At 36.3% G+C, this 20714-nt stretch overlaps 1 protein-coding gene across 4 annotated transcripts in view; it reads right to left on the reverse strand.

Moving 5' to 3' along the window:
• The window catches only part of RPS6KC1 (ribosomal protein S6 kinase C1), a 124352-nt gene that overhangs the window by 88957 nt on the left and 14681 nt on the right, over window positions 1-20714 (reverse strand). For all 4 annotated transcript variants that reach the window (XM_069459345.1, XM_069459347.1, XM_069459346.1 and 1 more), the window contains 2 exons: window positions 16115-16230; window positions 10746-10839 (listed from right to left, as the gene is read on the reverse strand). In XM_069459345.1, the coding sequence (XP_069315446.1) occupies window positions 10746-10839; window positions 16115-16230 (210 nt within the window). The remainder of the gene's footprint in view (window positions 1-10745; window positions 10840-16114; window positions 16231-20714) is intronic.

A 20714-nucleotide genomic window follows, 5' to 3' on the forward strand; every position in this document is an offset into this window, starting at 1 on the left:
TTTCTCTCTGTAACTCTGGAAGACAATCTCCTTGCCTTAATCATCAAACTAAAATTGAAAATAAGTCTTTATCTAGCCTTGTTGTCAAAAAGAGCCTTTACCACAAGACCTTGTGAACAGTTTACAGAAAACTGTTGCTTGCATACACAGCTGCTATAGACAATAGCATTATGATGAAGGGAAAAGCGTAAGAGCCTTGGAATAAGGCAAATAATAAAGTACTTGAATCCGAGCTCTTAAAGACCAATAGCAAGTTACTTAATAATATTACTTATTACACAAGGTTTTAAATGAGGAATGGAGTTAATGCATATAAAGCATAACAGACTGCTTAGGACCAGAAGTATTTCAGATTTCAGATTTTAAGATTAGGGACATTCAACCTGTAATTATATACAATTATACAATGCATCCTCAGAGGTGTCCTTTTAGGTAGTCATCCATATCTGAAAAATGTAAGCTATTTGGGTTTTTTTAAAGACTGAATTTTTAAACATTTTTGTCTCAGCCTCTTCCACAAGCATTTGGAAAGAACTTCAGTCCACATCTGCATCCTAGTTTTCAGACAAAAAATGAGTAATAGGTGCGACTGATTATTTGATAGTGAAAATTCCTTCTCCCAGTTCACATAACTAACTTCATGGTCAGATCATAATCTATAACACCTATCAAACCTTCTGGTCTCAGGACTTCCCTTTACACTTTTAAAAATGTAGATTGTGGACTCCAAAAATCTGTTGCTTATATGGATTATATTTGTAAATATTTACCAATATTTATATTTAGAAAATAAGTCTGAGAAAAATTTTTAAATGAAACATTAAAGCCTATTACATGTTAACATAATTTTTATGAAAAATAACTGTATTTTCCAAAACAAAAAGAATTTAGTACAAGAAGTGACACTGTTTTACATTTTTTGCAAATCTTATTAATGTCTGGCTTGACAGAAGATGGCTATATTTTCATATCTGATTCCACTCACAATCTATTGTCATATGTTGTTTTACTTGGAAAATATGAAGAAAATGCCACATAGAAATGTAACTTCAAAAGAAACAAGTATTTTAGTAGCCTTTCCAGATAATTGTGGATATTGTTCTTTGATACTACACCCAAATTCTAGAAGTGGTAGTTTCTTAAAGCTTAGTTGCAATGTGGAATATAAAATTCTATCAATGAAATTTCCATTTCTGTTACTTTCGAATCCATAGTCTATCTCGCACGCTGAATGGATCTTTTACCTGCACGTGAGTTTGTAACATCACACACTGGTCATTTTGAAAACACTGGTTCCCTGAGTTACACAGATCTTCCAAATGTTGAAACCACATTTTATTATTACAATATCACAAAAAAAAAAAAAATTTGTTAATATCACCACTGATCTCATAAGAAAATTTTTAAGTATTGAGAAACTGCCAAACCCAAAATGGCAGTAAGAAATTATCTAAAAATCCTAATGTTAGGTGGAAAATCTGAATTTTATCATTGGCAACAAATACTATCAGTTGTTCTCCTTGAAGTCTCAGCTTGCTTCATTCACTTTCAGGAAAAAATTGGCCAAATACCCCAGTCTGAATAATGACAGTTTGTTGATTGTTCTTTCAAGCAAAATAGCATCTCATGAAAAAAGCAGTTAGTTCAGCAAATGGCTCAAACAACTAAACAAATGCTTTTCCTCAAGACAACCATGGGAGTTCAGTATACAGAGTTCTTTAAGTATACTTCTCATTTTTCACACAGATTATTAAAAACACGTGTACTAAGGGTGTAGATCTAATAAAATTAACAGTTTTTACTGCATTATCTAGGACATTCATAGGAGAAATTAGTATTGGTTTTACAAGTACGTACAATGAATACTGTTACAGTTTGGTGCCCCTGTCTTGATTCAAGCCCAGGCACAGCAGTTTTAGGCACCATGGCTTTTGCTTCATCAGTGCAAATGTCAACATGGTGAAAAGGCAAAGAATATCCTGGCATTATTATCAAGATAGGTTTTGCCTTGTGGACCCCCTGAAAAGATCTGAGGAACACCCACGGATCTGAAGGTCACAGTGTGAGAGCCACTGATCTATATCATTAAATAAGATTGACAATGGGGTTATATAAAAAAACAGGGAACGAATATGAGATCTGCATCACCACTGAACATTAACTGCCAAGTTTCGCAGAAAATACATTAAAAAGAAAATAATTTCCTCAGGATTATATACTAAATCAAAATTAAAGGTGGATTAAACTATGCAATTCTAAATTAGAGATTGGCTAGCTTTTTCCATAAAGGGCCAGAAAGTAAACATTATAGGCTTTGCAGGCTACTTAGGGTCTCTGCCACAACTACTCAACTTTGCTACTGTAGCACAAAAGCAGCCATAGACAATACATAAATGAATAAGCATGGCTATGCTCCCGTAAAACTTTGCTTATGCGCATTGAAATTTGAATTCCATGTAGTTTTCACATCACAAAATCATATTCTTTTAACTTTTTTCAACCATTTAAAAATGTAAAAACCATTCTTAGTTTGTAAGCCATACAAAACCAGGTAGCAGGCCAGATTTGGTCCATGGGCCATAGTTTGCCAACCCCTATTTTAGACTCAAATCACTTACTTCATACCAAATAAAGTAAGTCTGAGTAAAAACATGTTCCTGCAGCTAAGCTCAAATTTTAAATCAGCTTTAGACACTACTGTGGCATCCTGCCAATATATCCTCATTTTCAACTTTTTTCCAAATCCTTAGAATGCCCAAAAAGAACTAAATCCAGTCCCAAAAAGAAACAGATTTCATTAAACCCACAATCTCAAATGAGGTTCCTTGAACCTAGTGGAAATCTTTTCAGTTTTCTGATATTTCAGCCATACAAACAGTGCTTCATAATCAAAATCTTTTACAGCAATCTATAAAGTTACTTATCTACTATTTTGAGAAATATATGTAAACTTTAAAGAGATTTTTTCTTAAATAATTTAAAAATATTTTATGTATTTCAAGGCAAATTTGTTTCCTTAAATGGTGCCATTATATAACCTAGTCCACTGAAATTAATAAACAAAGTTGGGGGGAAAAAGTTCTGGCTTATACAGCTAATCACAAAAGAAAGGAAATGCTGTATTATAGACCTTTTGTCTGTTCTCCGGTGTCTTGTCACTATAACCTTCACATCATCTATCACATTGTCCTGTTTCATGCTTTGCCTGATTTTCCTCTCTAACAAGAACAATAATACCAAAGGGAAAGAGGATAGAGTTATGTATACTCAGTTTCTTGGCTTTTGACCACAAAAATCTAGTAACATAGTCATACTTCCTCTTACCTTTCCAACCTTATTTTATTAACAATGAGAATCATAATTAAATGAAATTAGATCAAAAAAGTAAGATCATCAGGGAACCTGGGGAGAAAGTCAGATAGTAAAATTAAGTAAGTGAATATTCTGTACAGTCTTCCCTTTTCAAACTCTAATTTCTAAATGAATAATCTTTAAAAGCAAGCAAACAAACAAAAAAACTAGCAGGTTAGTTAGGAAGAGGAATTTTTTAGCCAAATCAGGAGAAGCAAAGGGAAGCAAAAAGAAATCTGGTTTAACACTTTTTAGAAGACAATACGGCGATTCATATCAAAAGCACAAAAACTGCTTTATCTTTCACACCCAGAAATTCAGTAATTTATACCAAAAACAAAGACATACAAAAAGACCTATATACAAGAATGTCCATCACAAAAATTAATAAAAATTTGGAGATAACACAAATTCCTAACAATGGGAAATTATGATACTGCCCTATGATAAAATGTCATATAGCTATAATGTTATAGAAGAATGTTTAATGCTAAAGTATTTGCCATATTATGCAAAAATGACAAACTACAAAAGAGTACATATACTAGAACTCTAATTTTAAAACAAACCCAGAAAAAAAGGATAGAAAGATATGCTAAATATTAATAGTGATTTTCTAGGTATGGTGGGATTATAGGTGGTTCTGTAATAGGATTTAATAATATTCTTTGTGTGTGGTAAGCTCTTAAATTCGGTAACTGAAAGATGTCAAAAGATATGCAGCAAGGGCTAAAATTGAGAATTTCTTTGAGTATAAAGAAATTTATACAGGCATCATTTATGAAATATAAACCTATATGGATCATCCCGCAGCCAGTGCCAAGAAATTCATCACTTAAGCAGACATGATTATAAAGACTGATCTGTTTAAAGCAGGCTAACCCCTGACACCTCTGCCTTGCCTACCTTACTTATTCCTTTAATTCTCCTCTTAAATTGCACCCTACCATGCCTGAAAAGGCCAACCATATAGACCATACACTCACTACAACTAATCAGCTTCTAGTACTCGCTGATATTTTTCTCTTCCACATTTGAGCAATTTCTAAATTCCCTTTTTCTCAATGAAGTATTCTCCAACCAGCTCAAGGAAAGGAAGATAACGTTTTTAAAGCTCCCTTTACCACCACAGCAATGAATCTCATTTATATATATATATTACATATAAATACTGAGTGCCTAGTTTGTCTTATACCCTTAATACATCTGCTTAATACAGTACTTATTCAGCTTCCAAAAATCAAAGTCCTATAATTCAACTTGTTTTATATAAAACTACGTATCAATATTACATAAAGTGGAGACTAGCTCCCTAAAACCCAGAAAGGAAGTTAATAAATAAGATATAGGAAGCAATAAGCAAGTGACAAGTTCTCTTTGGGTAAGTAGGAAGGACATTGTGGATAAGGCAGGGTAACCACTGACATCTGATACAATATAGAGACTGTTTGTCAAAAGTTAAACCAAGCTGAAGTCGATCCATACTTAAAGGGGCCCTCTGGGCCATCATGAGAGTAAAAGGTGCATCCTTCACCAACACCATCAAGGTAAAAACCTAAGCTTTTTTTGGAAGTGATACAAGGGGAAAAAGTCAAAGGTTCTATGAAAGCGTTCTCCCTCCAGGTTCATATCACAGAGATTCAAGTCTCAGGGCTATTAGAGGGCCCCAGGTGACTTGTTAAAAAGCAGCTACAGACATGAGGGGTTTATTTAGCATCCCAGTTCACCTACCTACCCTTACCTCTGTGCTTTGAACTGCTCAGAGTAGGGCAGTATAGTGAAATCTGTCTAGGACACCATCTCTGAAAGACAGGCCCCAGGGGAAAAGGTTGAGTTGCCATAGAATAAATCTTTATACTATAAACTATCAAAAATCTGTATTTGAAGACCATCTGTAAAAAGAGATCAGTTTCCTTTAGAACAACAGGTGGTCTCTCATGGGTGACTATATATAAAATACCTGGCCTCATTATTATTAGCTGATAGCTTTCACTGAGCCCTGAGGTTCAAATATTGCCATAGTCAACAAAAGGGAATTTCTATTTTTCCTAGTAGCAATGACTCATGCTTCATGCACAAAGCAAGATATCTAGCCAACAGAACAAAGGTTACCCTGAGGTAGAAGACATACATATCCATTACCATTAAGAAACAGCCTTTATAAATATGATATTAAATAGACATCTAAATCTAAAGCTTAATGCTAGTTAAGATTCCTGTACCTGATTCCCTACTCATCATTTAGTAATAGCTATTGTTACTAAAAAGAACCATTCCTTTGATGTTTCACATTTTTATAACATCCTTGGGACATGTCTATGCCTCACTCTTCAAATTTTATAAAAAGAACATCAAAACAGCTATCGTATATTTGATGCAAACAGAATAAGCTCAGAAAACAACACAGCAGTCATAATTACAACCCTAATACTGTTATCTTATCATGAACAATAAAGAAGTATCACTTGGCTTCCCCTTTCACACAATGAACTTTTTATTCTGCTACTCTCCATACCTTCTCTAGACTCCAGGATATCCAGCCTGTCCCCCATAGGCAAGTAGCTCACGCTGAGCTTTCTATACCAAATACGTATTCTCTCTGCAGCCCCTTCATAAAATTAACTCTTTTCATTTCAAAATGTAGTTCTGTAAGGACTATCACATACCTGGAGTACCTTAGCACAAGGCTTAACTTCCCTGAAATTCTAACTTTTTAGCTGTAAGAGATTTAATTATATTATTTCTAATGTTTGCTTCTACTCCAAAACCTGGATTCCCAGACATACCATGAATTTTTTGTTATTTGCCCCACCCAACGCCTAAACTCTCAATGTCCAATATTTATTCTCAATATCTCATGGGTTAAGAGTCAATATTTATAATTTGTATCATTTGTTTAATTTGCATACATACTTACAAATACTGACACATTCTCATTTGTGTTTATCTTGAGTAAAATGACTTGTTCTTTTTTCCTATTTATTTTAAGTACCTCCACCAAAGCAAATTCAATTAATAAGGGACAGTGAATAAAATAGAGTAACTAAGCCCTTAAGAGAAAAAACAGTTTCTTCAAGCTGAGTAAGCGCAGATACTCCAACATACCTAATACAGGAGGACCCAGAAGAATACCAGTAACAAGATTTAGAGTTCTCATGGTGCCACCTAGTGGACATTTGCACTAAATTCTATTTTAAATTTAAATTACTTAGATTTTCTATATTTTGTCATTTTACACAAAACTGTGTAGTGCAGTGCATAGATTTTACGTTTATCTTAAAAACAGATTTAGTTTAAAGTAGCCAATCAACTGAAGAATATTCCTGTTTAAAATTATACTGCCTCAAAGCATCAACTTTAAATCCAGTAAATGAAAATAACACAAATAAAGAGAAAATAAATGGCATTTTGAAACAGAAGTTTTTTTTCCAAGTAACTATACATCTTTCCAATTAGTCCCCATGTTTTAAATATAATCAACAACATTCAATTTAACACAGTTTAACCATAATCTTCATGTTTTTTATATACGGAAAAGAATTATTACCCTGCCATCAAATAAACATATAAATCTTGGGTTTAATGTCATTTTAAGGGATCTCTTACAAAGACCAGCAACAGATGCTATCCTCAAAATGTATATTTCAATTTCTCTAAAATGGCTAACCCAGGACAGCTTACTAGATCCTTTCTTGTCTCCATAATTGTCATAATGAGCAATTGGGGAGTTCTTATTCCATAATTTACAGCCAAAAAAAGGGTTAGGATTTTGCTATTCCATGAGACATTTAAGAATATTCACTCTTAAGATCTGCTACACATAAAAAGCTGATCTCTCAATTTGTTTGTAGTTATGATCACCAAATTATTTTCTTTTATTTGCAGCATGAACCTGGAAAACGTCCCTCCCAAAACTGAAAAGGAAATCATGTAATGTATTAGGAAGAGGAAATGACACAGGTTACCAGATGAGACCATACCAACATCAAAGGCTCTGATATCAAGGCCAGCATGGCAATAAAGCAACCTACATCCTTCAAACAGGCCAACAGATGAGAGAAACATGTCAAGAAGCTTCGTTCCCATGCACCAATTTGGGCAGGTTTCCACGAATGTCAGAGTAACTTCATAGCTAAATTTAATTCAACAAAAAGATAGAAGTTTAAAATGGAAATAAGATGTTAGCAACCAATAAGATCTTCTTTCATCTTTGAGAAAATACAGTTAATCTCTTGGAACAAAGGAGATAAAGACTAACCAGCATTTCATTTAATTAATGTAAAACAGTATTAACTTTTTGTCTAAAAACCTACTAAATAATTTCATTAATTTTCAGTTTCATGGTCTCTGAGAATTCCTAAGCAAAAAAAAAAAGAGAGGAAAAAAAATTTCAGTTTCACATTAAATAAAATATATTTACCAGTTTATCACCAAATTCTTGATTTTATGAAAACTTAAAGGGGTTTCTCTATCCCACTCTACTATAAATGAACTGTAATTTAAAAAAACAGAAATGCAGGGCTTCATGTTTTCCTTGGAAAACTTTCATTTCAAAGTAAATTGGGATCTGCTGCTCACATTTTTAAAGTACTAACAAAAATAATGATCACTTAGCCTCTACATCTGTTCTCAGAGAAGTGATAAACTTGTCATGTCATTCTAACTGTAACTGAAGGACCTTGAAACAGCAGACTAATTAAGACTTGCCCCTCTGGCTCACTCCACCGCCAAACTAAATCACGGTATGAAAAATGACAATCCACCTTCAAAACACCATTTAAAATAGTACACTCAGAGGAGCTGTTGTGGAGTGAATCACCTCCTCACATTTTGGCTCTCAATCCAAACCACGAGCATTTGCCACCGTAATCCCTCTGCCACCCTCCATCTCACTGCGTACCTGTGGGCCCCGGCTGGCTGCTAGCTTTCCTGCTCTTTTGCTAGTAGATGCCCTCTCCCCTGGTTGCCTCTGGAGTTTGCAGACCTTGTGATGGAAAGTAAATCTCCCACTTTCCCACCATGCCAGGCAATCTCATGATATTTAAAAGCCATTTTCTCTCTCAAATAACAATGAATTTGCAGTGAATTTGACACTTTGATCTATCCGTATTTGTCAACCTGGTCTCTTTCAGCAGGATTAATTAGCCAAGCATAACAGCTTTGAAAGGGAGGGGAGAAAAAAACACAAGCATTAACAGCATTTCCAGTGCCATGTTTTTCATTCTCTATGGATCACAGTGTGTTTGAGAGATAGTAATACGGTTGAAAAATTCAACTGCACTGACAGGATAAAATGTCAATATTCCTTTTAGGTGTCATAACTCTTTTTTCTGTGTTTTTAACAGAAATCTTGGCCCCAATTTCTCTCATAAAAGCACACTACTAAAAGATAAATCCTTCCAAAGAAACGCATCTTTTTGAAACTTCAGAGGTAAACTCTGCTTTAGGTAGGGTCACCCTTACCCTAAGACAGTCTGTTTGCCTAAGACAGTCCTGTATCATGCTTGTGGTCTTGGTATAATTATTAATAGCACTGTCTAATTCTCAGAAGTGTCCCAGTTTGGACAATAAATTATATGCTCACCCTAGCTTTAGAGTGTATCTCCTTCAACATTAATACAGCCACCTGATGACCTTGAACAACCTTCAATATTTTAGAACTCTATCCCCAGAAAAGTCATTCCTAATAATAATGTTCCTCCCTTTCTCTCCTAGACTACAGCAAAGGATTAAAAGATCTCTGCACCACTCCCATTTTAGTATTTACATTATACCAAAATAGGCTCCTGAAATACCCTTCTCTCACCATGACTCGCACCTAATAACAAAGGCTTGATATGGACATTAAAAGAATATAGCCACTCCCACATCCCACAATCTTCGATTCCTGTACCAAAAAAATGAAAAGAAAAGAAACATTTTGCATCTCTAAGAGCTGTAATCTTCATTGAATAAACTTTCCTACTTGTTCTCTATTGGATATTACACATAATCAGTATGGTTTTACAAGTGGAAAATGTACACTCCTCTTTCTCAGCAGTAGGGAAACTGAGGCAACAGCCAGATCAAGTTAACCCAGAAAAGTCAATTTCCAGGGAAACTAGTTCTAGCTTTAGAATTACATTGGGGTCCCAAGCAGGGACTAGATTTTCCAACCCTAGCAAGGATCTCTGATTAAGTCAGGTCATGAAGAATTTGGGGAAGAATTTTTCCCCAAAAAGCGTGGCAGATCATCAAGTAAAATTACTGTCAACAAAATTTTTCTATGACGCTGGCAGAATTAGGATGGAGTCAAAGGTATTGAGGGCCCAAAGGAGACACCTGGGCAGGTGGCCCCCGTGAATTACACAGAACACTAGGTTAAATTAACGAACTTAGCTTTTAAGTCAAAGGGAGGCACAATGAGAAAGAATAAAAGCTAACTATTTCTCTAATGTGGCAGCACCAAAAGAAAAAAATTTAAGTACATCAGCCCACAGAATGGACAGCAACTCGTTGCTCTTACCAAATCAAGACGGGAATTTGCTGCGACAGATCTATGCCAAAGCGGCTGCTGCTGTACGACAGCTGTACCAACCCTCACAAAACCAGCTCTACAGCGAGACGTGGCTGCCTCCCAGGTAGGAGTCATAAAGCGTTCTCCTCTACCATCAACTCTTACTCATCAAAGAGATCAACAAATATTATTTTGTCTACTATTTTACTTTTAATAAACCAAACCTAAGCCACCTGAAACAAATCTAATTATCTATTTTGTTTTTAAGGACCCCTACCATCCATCCTCAGATCTTTTTTTTTAATTCCATGATCTTCCCTAAAAGAAAACTAGTTATGGAAATCCAAAAGCTAGAAGGTATGTAGTTAAAGCTTCCTATAAATTCTAAGTATGGCTTAATAGAGGAATAAAACAAGAGATAAAGCATTCTTGAATTAAAGTGATTAAAAGCACAAAAAGCGCTTTGATTTAGACTCATGTTATTAGAAAACATATCAAAAACACTAAAACTACCTTAGGTTTATTCTTTCTGGGTAAATGACTAAATTTTTAAAGCCAGTCTTGAAATTAATGGCCCAAAAGTCAGATGCTGCTACATAAACTTCAGTAAGGCATCTTTATACTAAATAATATAAATCCAAACTACTCATTATGACATATTTCATCAAATCTAAGATGCCATTAATTGCAGGATTAACCACTATTTTATATACCACTAAGAAAGAAAAAAGCTGCCAATTAAATGTCAGATATCAGTGATGTTAATGTAAAAGAAAAAAATCTTAGAATTAGTGAAATATCCTCAAATTCCTATATACATCTGTTTTTTTGCAACGCAGATATGATTATAGCCTTATGCAATCAAAACCTTTGAAATACAAAAAATAAAATCTCTTACCTTCTGTACTACACTCAGGAAAAGTATCAATGAGGGGATCTGAGTAAGCTTCAGGAGGACCAATTAATTCAGAACCATCATTAATTATTCCACCCTAAAAAGATCAGAACAATTATGTTTCATTGTCATTAAGAGTAAAAAAAAAAAAAAAAAATCAATAATAAACAAGTTATCTCAACTGAGTATATGTGTAGATTTACAGAAACTACTATATTAACCTATTAAACTAGATTACAATTGCTTTCAAAAAATCAATAGGTATGTCAATATATTGGTTCATTAACTGTAACAAATATACCACACCAATGTAAGATGTTATTAGTTAGGTTATTAAGTACGGTTATCAAGGTTATTTAGTAATAACAGGGAAAACTGGGAGGCGGAGGTAAGGAAGAAGGGAAAACTATACTTTCTGGACAATTTTTCTGCAATACTAAACTGCTCTAAAAATAGTCTACTATTTAAAATTTAAAAGATTTTACAAAATAAAATAAAAATATAAAATGTTTTAGTTCATAATCCTAAAGATATTTTATTTATCCAGTTTAATAAACAGTATTATACAAAATAAATAAAGAACAAACCTTTAACGAAACAAAATAATCATAAAAAACTGTTCTATAGGAACTAGAGGGATGCAGCAGGAAAATAACACCACGATTCTATTTTAAATCTCTAGTTCAAAAACAATAACCTTTTGGTTATTCTTCAGAATGCAGTAAAAAAATTTCACATTACATAGCATCTCATACTTTTTTGTTAATGAAAAGTCCATCTAGGTGGAGTGAGTATATCAGCAAGTGCTTTCCCTAAAAGGCAATAATAAAACTGGAGAAATCTGCCAAAACAACCACTGAGGGCTCTGGAAATAGACCAAAGTATAAAACAAATGAAATAGTGTTGCTCATGAAAAACCACAGAACCACAGGTAAGAACTATGCATGCCTGTGATGTTCTCGCTTGGGGGTGCTACCATTCCCCATCTCAGCAGGGTTGCCACAGCAAACATATGAAGACTAGCCTTGAAAACGAGCAGACTCCCTTCCAGAAGGGGCTGACATGATTTGGACTGAAGCAAAGCAGGAAAAAACCCACCCCACACAAACGTTATCAGTAATAGCAGCAATCTCAGGGCCAAATGAATGGCAAGGACCAATGGATTCAACAAGCCTGAAGTTGCAGTCAGCAAAAGACCAGTCATATAGCAGAGAGATCCAGAATATAATACGGCTACAGAGGCATCTTAATAAGCTGGCTACCCATCCAGTAAGAGAGACCAGAGAGGGACCAAGCTATCCACAAATATCTGGAAAACCATGGGATGGTGGTATGCAGGCACAGAGGAAATACAAGAGACCTCAAAGTAACAGCCAGGGCAAACTTAAGAACTGCTTAGACTTTAAAACACAAAGAATCATTAGCATTAAGTGGGAAGTATATACTGGCACAAGTGTTTAAACAGCAACAATGACCAGGGTATGGTACTGGCATAAGAACAGGCACATATATTAAGAGAACACACCAACAGTCCAGAAATAAGCCAACACCTTTAGAATTTATTTTCAGCAACAGTGCCAAAGCAATTCAATGGGAAAAGGGTAGTCTTTTCAATGGTGCTGAGACTATTAGATATTCACACGTCGAAGATGATTTTAGACTGCTACTTCACACTACACACAAAAATTAACTAAGAACAGATCACAGACTTAAATGTAAGATTAAAACTTCTAGGAAAAAAATAGGAGAAAAATCTTTATGATCTTGGATTAATCAAAAAGTTCTTGGATATAACAATAGCATGACCCAAAAAAGAAAAAAGTAATAAATTATATTTTATCAAAACTAAAAGCTTTTGTACGTCAGATGACACCATTAAGAAAAGGAAAACACAAGTTACAGATTGGGAGAAAATACTTACAAATCATGTATCTGATAAAGGACTTTTAGCCAGGATATATTCACAACTCTTACAATTCAATAAGACAAGCACCCGATCAAAAAATAGATCTTAATAGATATTTCACCAAAGAAGATACATGAATAAGCACTGGAAAATAAGCTCAAGGCCGGGCGCGGTGGCTCACGCCTGTAATCCTAGCACTCTGGGAGGCCGAGGTGGGCGGATCATTTGAGCTCAGGAGTTCGAGACCAGCCTGAGCAAGAGCGAGACCCCACCTCTACTAAAAATAGAAAGAAATTATATGGACAGCTAAAAATATATATAGAAAAAATTAGCCGGGCATGGTGGCGCATGCCTGTAGTCCCAGCTACTCGGGAGGCTGAGACAGGAGGATCGCTTGAGCCCAGGAGTTTGAGGTTGCTGTGAGCTAGGCTGACGCCACGGCACTCACTCTAGCCTGGGCAACAGAGTGAGACTCTGTCTCAAAAAAAAAAAAAAAAAAGTGTTGTAATCTATATACTAAAATACTATTCAGCAATATAAAGGAATGAAATACTGATACATAACTTGGATGAAGCTCAGAAACATTATGCTTGCAGGTGAAAAACAAAAGGCCACATATTGTATGATTCCATCTATCTGAAACGTCAAAAAAAGGCAAATCTACAGACAGAAACAGGTGGCCACCCAGAGCTGGGGATGGGAAAGGAGATCACTAGTAAGTAGGCGGAGAACATGTTTGAGGTAATAGAAATCCTCTGAAATTGGATGCTGGTGAAAGATGCACAACTTTTTAAATTTACTGAAAGTCAGTGAATTATACTTACAATTGGTAAGATTTAAGGTATGTCGAAACTGTAAAAAATTTAAAAATGAATAGTCAGTAAAGAGTATGGGGTGGGAAGGTATAGATAAAACAAGTCTGGCAATATACAGCTAATTTTTGAAGCTGAGTGATGGGTAATAGAAGTCTTATGTATGTGCTTTTTTTTTAAAGGTTCAATCTAAGCAAGTGGCTATACGGTCGTTTGCATGTGGTATCATCAGTGTTTTTACAGAGAAAAAAAAAACTATGATATTGTGGCACAACCTGTAGACTGGCTACCCCAAAACCTTCCTTCCCCACCTTCATCCATGATCAGAACTAGAAAGCTAAGAGTCACCTTCCCAGAGTCCTCCAAAGTAAAGATAGTCATGTGACCTGGTTCTGGCCAATGAGATATAAGAAGGACTATCTCTAGATAGTGTTTCTGGGAAAGCTTTTAAAAACTGGCATGCTTCTTTTGGTCCTTTGCTTTTCACACCCAAACCCAGACACCTAGATCCTTGATAACACTATTGAGCTCTGTACCAGCCCTGGACTACATTCCTCATTCAGACTTCTTGCTGTATAAGACAAATCTCTTTTTTGTTTAAGTTAACATGGTGAGCTTTGTTTTCTCTTTTTTCTTTTTTTGTTTTGCTTGAAGCTAAATAACCTTCAAAGACCATATTTTCTTATCTCTATTTAAGACTGAATATCACTGTTGTGACATTCCCAAACCAGCATCCTGCTCCTGCCCAGCACGCTACTTAAGATAGTTTCAAGGTATTTTCCAAGATTAGCTTGACTCCTCTTACACTGTCAATCTTTCACAAACCCTAAAAATGAGTGGCTCGCTTCACAAAGTCTAAAAACAAGAGACTTCCAGCATCAGTTACAGTCAGGAATTCCCAGATCCAAAAGAACTAGAATGAACAGGTAACTTTTATTTAAATTATTTAAAGTACAATCTGACTTCCATAATCCCTAGACTAAATTTTTTAGCCCTGTGGCACATGTTAATGTACGTGACTACTTTTCACTATTTCTATAAAGTAATATCCTTCTTGCTTAGTAATAATTCCTTTTTCTATAAGTATAGACTTCCTGCCACATAGAAACAACTATAACAGAGAACAGCAAAGAGCTAAATACTTTGTCAATTTGATTTGGCCTTTATTCTAAAGATCTGCACTGGGTTATAAGCAGAAGCCAAATTTATGATTTCAATGTAGTCCGCACAGCAATGAAAAATTAAGCAACAATGTCAATCATCAGGAAGCTTGTTATTACTATGAGCTTTTCTATTACTATTTTTATTTGTTACTATAAGTCATTAAGTCTGCAATGTCTTTCAAAAAATCAACTTTCTTCAGTAAACTACAACAGGCCATAAAAAATAAATTCCTTATGTAGACCCACTAGGATCAGAAAAATTAAATATCCCACTACTTACATATATTGCTAGTTATATATTCTAAGAAATTTAATTTATAGAAATGGGTAGATTCTAGTTAAAGATGGAAAAAAAATATGGCACAAGTAGTTAGCTTTTTTCTAGAAGGTTAATTAAATAGAACAAGAAAAATGTGGTAAAGACAATGACACCAACAGACAACTTACACAGGTTCCGTTCAAAATAAGTTAAAAAATGATTATTAAAAATGGTAAAGAAATTAGAATGAAAGCATTACATTTCAAGAAACTAAAAACACTAATATCCAATGATCTTAGGTAATATAACTTGCACTGGCCTACTCTCTAAAACCGTGTAGTGTTTTTTGTTATATCTTTAAACAAATCAATGTAATTATAACAAGTTTAATATGGACTTGTACTGGTTTATATTCCAAAGAGAAATCTGTCACTGAAAGACACCTCAAAGAATGAGGATAACTGCTGGAGTTTCATGATACCTAATTTTTTAAAATATATTGAAATTATGATAGAGTGAATTAGATCTCTAAGCTCTTTATATCAATTTTTTTAAATCTATAAATCAAAAATACTCTGGAGGGCCAGGCACGGTGGCTCACGCCTATAATCCTAGCACTCTGGGAGGCCGAGGTAGGAGGATTGTTTGAGCTCAGGAGTTCGAGACCACTGAGCAAGAGCGAGACCCAGTCTCTACTAAAAGTAGAAAGAAATTATATGGACAGCTAAAAATATATATGGAAAAATTAGCCGGGCATGGTGGCGCATGCCTGTAGTCCCAGCTACTCGGGAGGGGGAGGCAGGAGGATCGCTTGAGCCCAGGAGCTTGAGGTTGCTGTGAGCTAGGCTGATGCCACGGCACCCTAGCCCGGGCAACAGAGATTGTCTCAAAAAAAAAAAAAAAAAAAAAAAAAAAAAAACTCTCTAGAGGCTAAGGCAGAAGGATTGCTTCAGCCCATCAGTTCCAGGCTATGGCGCGCAATGACCACACCTGCAAACACCCACTGCACTCTAGCCTGAGCAATGCAGCAAGCCCCGTCTCTTAAAAATATATATTTATATACACTAAAAATAGAAGATATTCCACAGAAATTGTTATTTAGCTATTAATTTCTACATTTTTAGTGAATGATGAAATTCAAAAGTGAATAGCATTTTCTATTTCACTTTACTACAAATTAGAAAATAAAAGTATTTAATAACACATACATAACTCCAGAAAGATAACCAAACCTTGAAAAAATCTTCAAGCTGTTTACTGTTGTAAAGAGCGGGAATATTGGCAGAGAACTGTAGCAGGTCTTCAGCACACTGTCTTCTCTCTTCAATGACAGCTTCATCAAATCGCCCTAGAATTGAATAAGAATCAACACTTGAGGAAAGAATGATCAAACACTGGTTTATGATACTTTATATCCACAGATTAGAAAACAGCAGCAGGCTCACCACTGCCTATTTGCTGTACTTTAATGCAAACTCCTGAAGTCAAATCTAGTCTCTACAATTAGAATCAGCAGTATGCTCACTAGAAAAGAAAATAATGTTTCTGATAAAACAAGAGCCAGAGGTGTCAACTGATAAATAAATGGTGCATTCATAATCGAGGGCCTGTCAATGTAAGAAACTTACCATTTAAGAAGCTGGTGATTTGAAACTAAAGTTGAAAAGAGAATTTTAAAGAACTCAAATGGTTTTCTATAGTAATTTCATACTGTAATTACTCACATAATTTTCCCTTTTCTACTCTTTTTGATTTATAAAGGGGCGGAAGAGAGGAAATTATGAGAACATCTGTATTATCAGTGGGGTCAAAAACCTCAGCTTGAAGCAAAAAGCTTTTATGCTGAACTCCATGTGTGATGCTGTCAGCGTACATGACAGCATGCTTGTAAGAAAAAAGAAAACACACAGAGCACCAGATAGTTCTGCTTTACAAGGTGATCGAAAGGTGGTTTTCATAGAATTTTTTAAATGATATATACAATTTGAATGCTGATAAGACATTTTCAAATATGATCATTTGTACTACTTAGATTAGACTACCAGTTGGCATTTGTCACATGTCACGTATCATACTGATTGCAATACAGATTCAAAAAAAATACAAAATCAAAAGAGTAGCATCATCACATACTTAAACATTTTAAGTGTTTCCAGAGTGTTAGCAGAAAACTGAGGCACAAAAGATCCCTAGTTATAAAACCCAAAGCAAGAATTTGAAACTGAACCACTAAAATACCCTCCATTCAATGTGTCTTGTGGTTATGGCAAAGGGTGTATTTCATGATAAACAAAAGAAGGTTTGGCATTAGACCCGGGTTCAAATGCTAGCTCTATCATTCACTAGCTGTAAAACCTTAGGCAGATTATTTCCTCATTTGTAAAATGGAGAAAATGAATAATGTACTTGAGACTCCCAGTTCCATGCAAGGCACATAATAAGCACTTAATAAGCACTTATCATGGTGTCCTTGAATCTTCAAGTGCTATCATGGTGACTAGCATACAAAGCATGCTAGCAAATTTTTGTTGACTGTATGAATGAATAATGAAAACTCAGAAAAACTTTCCAAAAAGAACTGTCTTACAATGGAACACTCTAACAGGAAATCTTAACAGTGGGTTCACACATAGACCCCTAGGCCACACAATTCATGGATGGGTTCCGGAAACAATCCTACAGAATTCTGTGCATATATATATACACACACATTTTCCTAGGGAAAGGGTTTATGACTTTTATCAGCATCATCAAGGAGCCCAGGGCTCAGTAAAGTTAGCTGGCAACTGTCAGTCAATTAGAGCAGCAGTCCCCAACCTTTCTGGCACTAGGGACCGGTTTCACGACAATTTTTCCACAGACAAGGGGAGATGTGTCAGGACAATTCAAGCACATTACATTTATTATGTACTTTATTGCCATTATTATTACATTGTAATATATAATGAAATAATTATACAACTCTCTGTAGTGCAGAATCAGTGGGAGCCCTGAGCTTGTTATCCTGCAACTAAATGGTCCCATCTGCGGGCGATGGGAGACAGTGACACCCAAAGTGTGCTGCTTATGTCCAGTCTACTCCGTTATCTCATTTTGGCTGCTGTCACTGCAGAAAACCCTGCTTCACAAAGATACGGTGTTGGAAATGGGAACAGGCTTTTCAGTGCTTTTGTGAGAATCCCAGGATATTATGCCTTGAGTTTAATCCAGAATGTATGGAGATTTGAAGTTGTCTCATACATACTCTTAAGGCCACTGTCATTTGCGATCCCAAGCAGTTGATCCTCTTCTAGCATAGACAAAGTTGATTCACCTGGCTTATTCACAAATGGGTCATGAATCCATTCCTTCCCAGTTTGCGGGTCTTTTGTGGTTGGGAAGTGATGCTGAAACTCTTTTGAAAGCTGAGATAGGTGATCGTGCACCAGCTGGGAGAAAGAAGGCCCTGGCTCAGTCTCTGTCACAATCTCTGCTAATGTTCGAAACATGTCAAAAATCCCAATGTTCACTCATTTCCCCCATGATTCCACTTTGGCTTTGAATGCAGCCACTTTATCTGCAGACTTGAACAACAGCTGTCATTCTCCTCTGAAGTAACAGATTGAGTTTGTTGAGCGGGTTGAATATGTCACACACGTAAGCAAGTTTTGGGACCCATTCTGTGTCACTGAAATGTGCTGGCAGTGGTGATCGTTTTTCTAAAAGGAATCTCTGGAGCAGCTCTCGTAACTCAAAAACTCTGGCCAGTGATCTACCTTTAGAAAACCATCTCATTTCTGTGTGTAAGACAAGATGTGTGTGCTCTGAGTCCTTCTCCTCACAGAGCCATGCAAACAGACGTGAGTTAAGGGCACGTACTTTAACGTGGTTGATAATTTTAATCACATCCTGCAAAACATTGTTTAGTTCAGGTGACATTTTTCAACTAGCCAGCATTTCTCTATGGATAACACAGTGCATAGACTCACATTCATAAGCGACATCCTTGACCCAAGTAGTCAAACCAGAAAGCTGTTCAGTCATGGCAGCCACTCTGTCCATGCATAATGACACAAAATGACCAAGTCAGTTTTCCTGACATGCAATCATTCAGAGACTTGAATAGTTCTGCAGCTGGGGTGTTGGTTGGCAACAAAAGTGCACATAACATATCCTCATGCACATCCTCCTGAAAAATATATCACACAAAAACAAGCACTGTTGCCTTGCTGTCAACATTGGTAGACTCGTCAACCTGGATTTTGTGCTATAGTGACTCATTAATCCTTTCTACCAATGGTGCCTCGATATCCTCTGCTAGTTCATCTAGTTATGGTACTAGCAGAAAGAGCAACATGTGCCACCTTTGGAACTGCAGCCTCTCCTAAAAGTTCATGGCAAATGTCCTTAGCAGCAAGCAGGAACAACTCTTCACCAATAGTAAAGGGTTTCCTAGCTTTAGCGATGCGGTTAGCCACTAAGAATGATGCTCTCAGTGCAGACACATTCGATGAAGTGCTGGCCTTCAATAATTGCCTTCTGTTCTTCGTGTTCACGTTTTTTTTTTCCTTTAAAAAACTCCAAAGGCTTGTCTTTTAATGCAGGGTGCTTAGTCTCCACGTGGCAAAGCAGTTTTGAAGGTTTCGTAGCTTCCCTGGGTAGCCAGTTGCCACATACTATACAAAGCAGGCTTGGAAAACGTGAATCACCTATTTCAATGAACCCATAATTTAAGTAGGACTCTCAGTATTTTCTTTTAAATGCAGCTTTCATTTTGTTGGCAGTCTTAGAGTCTTCTGCTGCCTCATCATTGGGTCCTTCCCCTTCTTTAAAGAAGCTCTCCGGCAACGTTTGTTTTTTACTCATTTTTGCTAGGGTTAGCTTCTGGGTTTACCAAAACTGTGACTAAGCCAAGTGCCCAGTGTAAGAAAGAGGCACAGACAGAAGTGGTAAATAAAATCATAGACAGGCCAAGCGTGGACTACAATAAGTGTCGGATTCTGACTTAAAGCCTGCCACCAGATGCAGCTGTACAACTGAAGTACATCAATTCACTTGCCACTATAAAGCCTGCCACGAGATGCAGTTTAATTGTCACTTGCCACTCACTAATAGGGTTTTCATACGAGTCTGCAAGCAATTGATTTCCTATGGTCTCTGTGTAGTCAAACCTCTCTACTAATGATGATCTGTATTTGCAGCTGCTCCCCAGAGTTAGTATCACCACCTCAGCTCCGCCTCAGATCAGGCATTACATTCTCATAAGCAGCGCTCAACCTAGATACCTCACATGCACGGTTTACAATAAGGTTCGCGCTCCTATGAGACTCTAATGCTGCTGCTGATCTGACAGGAAGAGGAGCTCAGGCAGTGATGTGAGTGATGGGGAGCGGCTATAAATACAGAAGAACTTCACTCAATTGCCCACCACTCATCTCCTACTGTGCGGCCCAGTTCCTAATAGGCCATGGACGGGTACTGGTCCATGGCCCAGGGGTTGGAGATGGCAGAATTAGAGGACTCCTAACATACAGTATATACTGTTTTATTTACTCTGGAATACGTTACCAGTTGCTATCCAAATATTTATTCTTGCTTTCTGCCCTGATTTCTAACTGGGTACATGGCAGCCCAGAAAAAAAGAGTACAACTGCCAGCTTGCCTTACAGTTAGGTGTGGACATGGACTAAGTTCTAACAAACAAAATATAAACAAAAGTTATATTGTAGCTTCCAAGAAATCTCTTTAAAACACAGCTGAGAGGCCGGGCGCGGTGGCTCATGCCTGTAATCCTAGCACTCTGGGAGGCTGAGGCAGGGGGATTGTTTGAGCTCAGGAGTTCGAGACCAGCCT

Source organism: Eulemur rufifrons, chromosome 27, assembly GCF_041146395.1.
Source record: "Eulemur rufifrons isolate Redbay chromosome 27, OSU_ERuf_1, whole genome shotgun sequence".
Classification (NCBI taxonomy): Eukaryota; Metazoa; Chordata; class Mammalia; order Primates; family Lemuridae; genus Eulemur; species Eulemur rufifrons.